The sequence below is a fragment of the Fulmarus glacialis genome, unplaced genomic scaffold, assembly GCF_000690835.1.
Source record: "Fulmarus glacialis isolate BGI_N327 unplaced genomic scaffold, ASM69083v1 scaffold54, whole genome shotgun sequence".
In the NCBI taxonomy this organism is placed as follows: domain Eukaryota; kingdom Metazoa; phylum Chordata; class Aves; order Procellariiformes; family Procellariidae; genus Fulmarus; species Fulmarus glacialis.
In genome coordinates, this window is record NW_009205819.1 from 7,928 (window position 1) to 16,671 (window position 8,744).

Sequence of the window (8,744 nt, forward strand, 5' to 3'; positions counted from 1 at the left end):
TCCCCCGAGCGCCGGCAGCAGGGCAGGTATTTGCCCATGGCCCTCTTGAAGTCCCTCATGAAGAGCGGGTAGATGATGGGGTTCATGGTGCTGTTGCAGTACCCGAGCCAGGTGAGCACGTCGAAGAAGCCAGCCGGGACGCAGCCGCAGACTGCCTGGCGGGGGGACACAGCAAGGGTTAGCAGCGTCTCCCACCTCGGCCCCGATCCAGAGCGGTTTCCCAGGCATGCCAACATTCCTTCTGAAGGAACCCTCCAAAACCCTTTCGAAGGGTTTTTCCTTGCCGTTGCTCCCTGGGGAAATGGCATCTTTGGTCCCAGAGTCTTTCCAGCAAGCCCTGCAGGCATCTGAGATCCAACCCAGCTGGATTCAAAGTGAAAACCTTTCGAAAACCCAACATAAAAAACTGCGTACGTGCTTACCTGCGTCACGTTGGTGACAAAGAAGGGGAGCCAAGCCGCGAAGAACATGCCCAGGAGGATGCCCAGTGTCAGGCTGGCCTTCAGCGCCTTCTTGCTGTGCTTGTTGGCGAACCTCCTGCTCTCGCTGCCGGCCGCGGGCTGGCTCAGGACGCAGGGAACCTGCAGCGGGAGACGGGGCAGTGAGCGAGTGCTTCTCCCCGGGCCGGAGCTGCCGGCACCGGCGCCAGCCTCCCGCCCAAGAAAAGCAGCGTTTGGTGCTGCAAATCCTGCAAAAAAACCCCGCTGTTATTTCCCTTCTTGCAAGGGGCAGGAGGATGGCACACACCGCAGTCCCTGAACCACAAATCAGGACGAGGAAGCAATAGAAACCCTCAACACTGAGAGTATTTTTTTTTTTTACTGTAGAATAGGGGATTTATCATTAAGACTCTTCTTTTATAGAAAAATCCAACTCAGTCAGTGTTTCGGTGGGGATAAAGCGTGCCCTAAAGAGGCAGCTCTAGCTGCTGATTAGAGCAGCAAACTAATTGTATTTTTAAAAGCAGGACGTCAAACATTTCAGCCTCAAACACCGTAACTAACTCAGTCCTCTATCCACTCTTGCAATCTAAAATTAAGTTATTATCTCAGCCCTCTGCCGTAATTAAATGAGGCCCCGTTGCCACTCAGCTTCCTGCCCAAAAAGAGAACAAAAATCTAGTTAAAAAGATGAAATTCGAGGGTTCCCTGGCTGACAGCTCGTTTTCAGCTCACCCTGAGCCGATTCGGGGCTCCTAGGAATCTGCTGGGACAGTTGCCTCTGCTGAAGTACGGGGGGGTGGATGTTGGTTTTCCACGGCAGCACAAAGCACCGGAGCATCCCCCGGTCCCCTGAGCGGGGCAGCCCTGGGGCCGCGGGGTTGCGGCAGGTTGTGTTTGTAGAGTCCAAAAACCTGGCATCCGGGCAAAAATAAACATTTTATGATATTGCCTGTTTATTCTTTGATTCTCATTTTCTTTTCAAAAGTCTGGTACATCTTATCACTTGCGGGAGAGCTGGCCGGGTCAGAGAGTCCTGGCTGCTTTCTTAAAAGAGAGAGAACAACAAACTAAATCAAGGTATTTAAAGGCAAATTAAGTTTGTCTTTTCCCTGTAGGATATGAGGTCAATAAAGCCTATTACGGGGAATTAAAGCTGTTAGATTTAGTGGCAATTACCTTCTCCTGGAGAAATACAAACAAGTGCAGCCACATTTTGGTTATAAAAACCACACACACTGGTTTAACCAGCAATCGAGTAAGGAGGTACATTGCCATTCCCATTATAGAGCAGGTAACAAAAATAGAAGCTGGCTCTTCAAAATAAGGTGCTCTCCAGAATTTGGTATTTGCTATTATTTAAACTCCTTTTCCCCCATATGTCTCACGCCCACCATGGCAAAGATTTACGAAGGGAAAGTCAGATAAGATTAAAACCCTCTGGGATGACGCTAGCCAAGAGGGGGGCGAAACTGCATTTATTTTGCGCCGCTGAGCATTTTCGCCTGTATCTTAATTTATTTCTCTGCTTCTGCTTCTGCTCATGCTGTTGCTGTGCTCCTGAGCAGCTTAAAAGCACACCATCGCCGGGATAAGACGCGGGGTACCTCCGAGGACACCGCAGAGCAGCCATCCTCCCCTCACGGAGGTGGAATTTGCCCAAAATCTCCCTCCCTGCGCTCTGGTTGCCAAAGCCCTTTACCGGCTCCAGCCCCGAGGCCGTCCCCAAAGGCAGAAACACCCCAGGCACCCAAACCAGGGGGGTCTGCGAGGAGGAACGTCGCTGTGGCCACCTTACCTGCGGCGCGGTCTCGTCGGTGGTGGCGGTGGCCACGTTGGAGGCGAGGGAAGCCACCTGCACTGCTTGCTTGCGGGCTGCCAGGAGGATGCGGCAGTAGGTGAAGGAGATGGCGGCGGACGGGAGGAAGAAAGTCAGGCAGGAGGCCACCAGGGCGTAGGGCAAGCTGACCACCAGCCGACACTGGTCCTCATCCCCCCGGGAGGTGACGTTTGGGGACCAGACCTCGAACTCCAGCTCGTGCCAACCCATCTTGATGGGCAGGAAGGAGGCCAGCGCAGCCAAGGTCCAGGTGGCCAGGATGAGCCAGAGGGCTCTGCAGGAGGTCATTCGCAGCTTGTATTTGAGGGGGGAGATGATGAGCAGGTAGCGGTCCAAGCTGATGACGCAGAGGTTGAGGATGGAGGCGCTGCAGCACATGACGTCGAAGGAGTACCAGAGGGAGCAGAAGTCGCCCCGCAGCACCCAGCGGCCGTAGAGCTGGTTGAGCATGGCCGGGGGCATGACCACCAGTCCCACCATCAGGTCGGACATGAAGAGGGACACCAGGAAGTAGTTGGAGGTGTTGCGGAGGGAGCGCTGGGTGATGATGAGGAGGATGAGGAGGAAGTTCCCCACCGTGGTCAGCAGGATGATGAAGCAGAGGAATGCAGACACCCAGCTGCTCCCCACCAGCAGCGAGCGCTCCCCCAGCACGCTGGCGTTGGGGGTCCCCAAATCACCCTCCATGAGGAGCCGGGCGGCAGGGCTGGCTCTGGAGCGGGGGGGACCTTCTCCGGCCGTCACCTGCGCTAGGTGATCATCGCCGGAGCCAGCTCCAGGGGAAGAAGTGCCATCTCTCTCTCTCTGCCCTGTGTCCGTCCTCCTTTCTCCTCTCCTCCTCCTCTCCCTCTCTTCCCCCACTCTCTCTCTTCAATCAGGGCAGAGTGACGTTCTCAGGAGCCGATCAGCAGGAGCAAGGTTCCCCTCCCCGTTACTCACAGCCAGGCATTTCCTTGTCCCTGCAAATCCCCCTGCGCTGGGATGTCCCTGGACACTGCTGGATGCTGGGGATGCTCTGCACACCGGGGACGCTTGGGATGCTCTGAATGCCAGGATGCTTGAGATGCCAGGGATGCTCTTGGATAGTGGGATGCTCTGATGCTCTGGATGTGCTGGACCAGGGAATAATCTGGACCCCAGGATGCTCTGGATGCTCCAGATGCTGGGGTGCTCTGGACCCCAAAATACTCCGGATGACAGGGATGCTCCAGACCCCAGAATACTCTGAGTGCTGGGATGCTCTGGACCTCGGGATGCTCCGGATGACAGGGATGCTCTGGACCCTCGATGCTTGGCTCTCTCCCCCCCAGCTGGGCTTGGCTACCTGCAGAGCTCTGTCCCCTGGGATCCCACTGAGCTCCCCCGCGCCTGAGCTCTGCTGCAGCTGCAGCTAGAGACAGCAAGGAGAGGCAGAGCAGCCTTGAGGCGAGTACAGGGATGCTCCCAGCCAAGCTCGCCCACAGGGAGGAAGATGCAACACGCAGGAGTGTGGGAAGGTGTCTCTCCCCCGGCAGAGGTGCGTCCAGCGTGCGGGAGGGGGGGTGTGAATGTGTGTGGGCGTGCAGGTGCCAGCCCGACTTTTACCTGCTGCTCTGTGATGCACAGAAAAGGATGCAGAAATGCCGATTCGGAGGAGGTGGGGCTTGCGGGAGGGAGAGGAGGTGAAATGAAATGCTAATGAAAACAGGGATCTGGTCCAAACTCCACAAAGTGGCAGCCAGAGAGTTCCCTTTTCCACCTTAAAGAGACAGCCAGCACCGTGCTCTGCCTCCCCTCCGCCGGCCGCCTCTGCCAACGCCGGAGACCCCGCGTTCGCCTGGCAGGTGGGCCCGCAGGTCTGCGGCTAAGCCCAGCCGGCAGCACCGAGCACCAGGCTCCATCCTCCGCGCCAGTCGATAAAAAGCAAAATTTTGCAAAGCCAAATAAAAAGCGACAAAACCTGCATGCAATAGCCCACAGTTGCCTGCTCCGAAAGCAGCCAGGGGCACAGAAAGGACTTGCTGGCTGGTTTTCCAGCAATCTGCAGCCAGGGATGGAGGGTGTGAGCAGAAGCCAAGGGAAAAGGCTGCACCCACGCCGGGAGAGCCAGCGGTCTTGCCCCTCCGCTCTGGGGTAATTTGGGCTGGCCTTGGTGCAGCCCAGGTCCCTGCCTTTACAGGGGCATCCCCGGATGGACCCACGGCAACTTGCCCTTTGGCAAGTGGGAGGCAACGTGTCAGAGGACCCAGCGGGTCCTGCTGGCTTCTTCATCCCTTCTAGTTCAGAAGACACTTCTGAATCTTTAAGTGCTGTTAGGTTTCCCATGCTACCACCTCCACACTTCAGGGCCAATACCTCCAGGTGCTTGGCAGGGACCGATTTGTTTTTTTTAATTACCCAGCTGCCGAAAGGTTTTCTTCTTCCAACAAATGGCTGCAATTTCTGTCGGGGGGAGACCAGAGCCGGGAGCGCTGACTCCGGCACAAAGCGGAGCCATGCGTGTGTCTCCGTTGTGCCCCTGGCACCTACCCCTGTGGTCACAGGGCCAGACATTGCCCTTCCCTCCCTGCGCTGCCGCCAAAGCTTTTGTTAACACGCTCCCCCTGGGAAGGTGCTGCTGCAGATGTGGGGGCGAGTGCCAGCTGCGCACGCCGCACACCCCACCGGCCCCGTCCTGCTGCACCCCCAGTGCCGTCTGTGCTGCCCCAGCCGCCCGCCCCAGAACAGAAATTTCTCTCTTTACCAAGACCTACTTTTCCAATCACGTTTTCAACAACTTTGTCGTGCTTCTCCTGGGCAATTCAGGCCTGTAAACCACCTGTGAGCAAGGGACAGGGGAGCTGCAGAGCAGGGCTCACCTCTGTGCATGGACTCGGCCCATACGCAGCCCGTTGCCCCCCCAGGATCTCCGAACTGGAAAGCTGTTCACTGGGAAACAGCTGCCGTCACTCGTACCAGGACAAGCTCTCCTGGGAGCCTGTGCACGGCGTCTGCCCTCCCTCTGCTTCCTCAGGACCCTCTCCTTGGATGCTCCCAGCCAAACCTCCCCGGCCACCTCTGCGTCACTCTGTCCTGGCAGGCATCCAGGGCAGAGCACACACACGCGAGGCTCTGATCGCAGCAGGAGGTTTCTTTAGAAAAGTGCTTGTACCAGGAAACCCTCACTTCCTCATCCCATCTGTGCTGGGAACAAGCAAGAAAACCCACCCCAAGCCCACACTGAGGAGCCTCCCAGCTAGGATAAAGCAATGCAGCAGCACAGATTTATCCCAGCTGGGTCCACGCTAGTGCTCAGCAAGGAAACCACGCCACAGCGCAAAGCCACGCTTCCTTGGCCGCCCTGCTGCACCCCAACCTTAGGAGCACCTCAGTTTATCTCCAGAGCTTTTGCTTCAGAGGAGATTGGATCAGGAGTGTGTCCTCCACAACTAGGTGTGTGGGAGGTTTTGTACGCTTGGTTTGGATGTGTTTGCTGGGGAAGTGAATCTGAATTGATCGAAGCAAAATGTGTTTAAAAAAACCTGCCTTAAAATGAGGTCCAAATCCTACCGTTGCCCCTGCAAAAGCTTCTCTGCCCCAGCTCTGCTCTGGAGCAGAGAAGCTCTGCTTCTCCAGAGCAAAAGCTTCTCTGCCCTGTTTGTGCTCTCTCCCCTGCGCTGCGTTTCTGGACACCTCTGCAGGGGATCATGGTTTCCACCAGCTCTGCTCTCCAGTACCACTAGCAGGGAAAGCAAAACCAAGTTGTCAACAGCCACCCAAGTGTCAGCATGGCAAAAAAAGGGCTGGTGAGCTGGAGTGAGTAAAACTGGAAGGCTGAGAGACCTCGGTGAGGACATCCAGGCAGTCCAGGGCTTAACGCAGCAGCCTCCAATAGTGCAATCTACTCTCAGGATCTCTTTCCATCCTCCAACTGGGATGGCTCCTTAGGGCAGATTTTGGGCAGAGCCTGGCTAGCTACCCTTAAAGATTTGTGTTTTCATCTGCAGAACAGCCCTCCGCTGCCTGCCTCCACTGAAGCTCAGGTTGTGTCAAAAGGAGGTGGAGACATCCTGCTCCGCACACCTTGAACTGCAGCTCCTGGAGTTCACAGGAACAGTCCCCCTGCTAAATCCAGCCCGTTTCCACCGTATACCAATGAAAGGGCCAGGTGATGGTGGCCAGTGACAGCATGGCTTTCTTCACCTTTTCCTGGCTCTCTGGTAAAGCTCCCTTCCTTGGGAAGACACTTCACAGCCTAAAAACATTACCTTAATGCACAGGTCACCTACACCCCTGCCAGGGTCCTTCCTTTTCAGCCCATCCCCTTCGTTGTGGCAATTGCTGCCTTAACGCAAACCCTCTCCTGATTCACCACCCGGAGAGCTGCTCTCCAAACTTGTGAAAACCCCTCAGAGCCTGGCACTCAAAGAGAGGGGCAATAAGAGCTGGCCGCTTGCACGGCACAGCCTCTGCCCCTCCCGGAGCAGACGGGACCTTCCCCAGGGTTAGGCTCAGACAAGGGAGCATCATCTGATCATTTCTGAGGGCACAACCACGCTGGGTGGCCAGGCATCAGTGGGACCGGAGGTTTGCAAAGGCATGCTCTGCCCTGCCCAGGGAACGCGTGATCCAAACACCCTTGGAAAGAACCCACTGGTTTTCAGCCAAGGCGCTTGTGTCCCCTCCTCACCCAGGAAGGGATGTCCATGTCCATGTCCAAGTTCGCCGTCCTCCACTCCAGAAGCACTCCTGGAGGCCATGAACATCTGGATGCCACAAACACGCTGGATCAAGAGTGTCACCTAGTGGCAACAGAGCTGATAAAGATTGCGTGATCCCGCAGAGACCCCACGCGCTTCCCACACAAGTGGGACCAACAGCCCTTAAACCTCCAGACTGCAGCGACAAGGGCCCCTGAGTGCAACCATGCCTGGGCGACAGCTGATGTGCAGCCTCCCCATGTCCAGATGCAGCCCATATGCCGAGTATTTGGGGTTGGTTTTCCTTTTAGCGGCTCTCCCGCCTCCTCCCAAATTGAATGCAGCAGAAAGCTGAAGGGAACCATTGCTCTCCCATGCCCTGTACCCTCCTGCGCTGCTGTCCCGCCTGGTGTCCTGGTGTAAACAGCCTCTCCCCCGTCAGCACTGAGGAGCCTACTGCCAAAAACCAGACAGGCATCAGAGCACTGAGAAATGGAAGTCAGAACTAATTTATTTAAGAAAAAAAAAAACTTGTAAAAAGGAGGGGGAGGCATCGATTACAAGCTCTGGAAGCTCTTGTCAGGACAGTGCCAAAGAAATCAGCTTTATACAACAGAGAGAAAGGGGTAGCAGGAGGGGCCCAGGGCCGTCCCCCCACCCCGAGCCTCCCCAGCCCTGCATGAGCAGTCCCCTGCGAAGGTACATCAGCATCCCGGCACTCGTCCCCCCTCTCCCTCCACCACCATTAAAGTGCAGCAGGGAGAGGGGGGAGAGGGGCTGGCTCCCACCCAGAACAGCCCAGCACGAGCCTGCTCTTGGCCTTCCCCTGCGGGCCACGAAATGCGAAACCCCAGTGCCCATGACATGATCCAGCTCCCTCGTCCCCAGGGAGCTACGTGGTGGCCCTGAGGACTAGCAAGGAAAGGGCTCTCAGCCCCATGGTTCCCAGCAACCTCACACAGCCCCAGAGGCACATCCTGGGGCAAAATACTCCCCAAGAGCTACCTAATACGAGTGGGTTGGGGTTGAATTAAGATCCAGCGGGTGCCAGGAGGAACAGCGTGTCCACACCGAGCCCATGTGTCCTTAGGCCAGCAGGGCAGATGGGAGGAAGAAGGGATGCCCTCGGTCCTGACACCCCAGGAGAGATGTGCATCTCTTGCGGGACTGTGGAGAGGCTGCATCCCTTCTTTCTCCGCCCCAGGCACAAGCTGTTTACAAAAGAAAAACCCAGAAGGACTCAGCAAGGGCTCTACAGCAGGTTCAGGAGCCTGCAAACAGCCCCTGGGGAGCCCAGCTCAGCTCTTGCTCTCAGCCGAAGCCCCCTCGTCCGGGTTCCCGCTCCTCTCAATATATTATTACTATTATGTGCAAGTAGTTTTGCATCAGAAAACCCCGAGCCCTCCTCTCTCGCCCTGCAGCTCCAGCCCCACGGCCGCCCCCCTCAGCCCTGCTTGTTCCTCAAAACGTTCCTCCAGCCCCGGGGAGAGCAAAGCGTGAGGGTAGCTATTAGACAGGAAAGACTCCACCACCCCCCTCCCTCCCCAAACCCCGGCCCTCTCCCTCGCACACACCCCCTGCCCGCGCCGCCGGCTGCAAGGACAGTCCACAAGGGCCAGGTCACTCGTCGCCCTCCTCCTCGTGATGGTGGTGACTGGAGGCGGGAGGTTCTTCCACCTCCTGTTGGTGGTGGGCATAGTGATGGGGGCTGGGACCTTCAGCGGGCATGTTCTCCTCCGCGTTCAGGTAGACGTTGAACAGGGCTCCCTCGTGGCTCGGCTCCCTCCCCCCAGCCTGGCCGCCTCA

The 8,744-nt window shown here is 57.0% G+C and overlaps 2 protein-coding genes across 2 annotated transcripts in view; both read right to left on the reverse strand.

The window, feature by feature from the left end:
• HTR6 (5-hydroxytryptamine (serotonin) receptor 6, G protein-coupled) overlaps positions 1 to 2,967 on the reverse strand; it is a 3,273-nt gene extending 306 nt beyond the window's left edge. The window contains exons 1-3 of the mRNA XM_009575511.1: positions 2,239 to 2,967; positions 423 to 581; positions 6 to 155 (exon numbers count right to left, since the gene is read on the reverse strand). Coding sequence (XP_009573806.1) covers positions 6 to 155; positions 423 to 581; positions 2,239 to 2,967 — 1,038 coding nt within the window. The remainder of the gene's footprint in view (positions 1 to 5; positions 156 to 422; positions 582 to 2,238) is intronic.
• Positions 2,968 to 8,558: 5,591 nt separating this feature from the next.
• NBL1 (neuroblastoma 1, DAN family BMP antagonist) overlaps positions 8,559 to 8,744 on the reverse strand; it is a 1,666-nt gene continuing 1,480 nt past the window's right edge. Inside the window, exon 4 of the mRNA XM_009575510.1 lies at positions 8,559 to 8,740. Within this exon, the coding sequence (XP_009573805.1) occupies positions 8,559 to 8,740 (182 nt within the window). The remainder of the gene's footprint in view (positions 8,741 to 8,744) is intronic.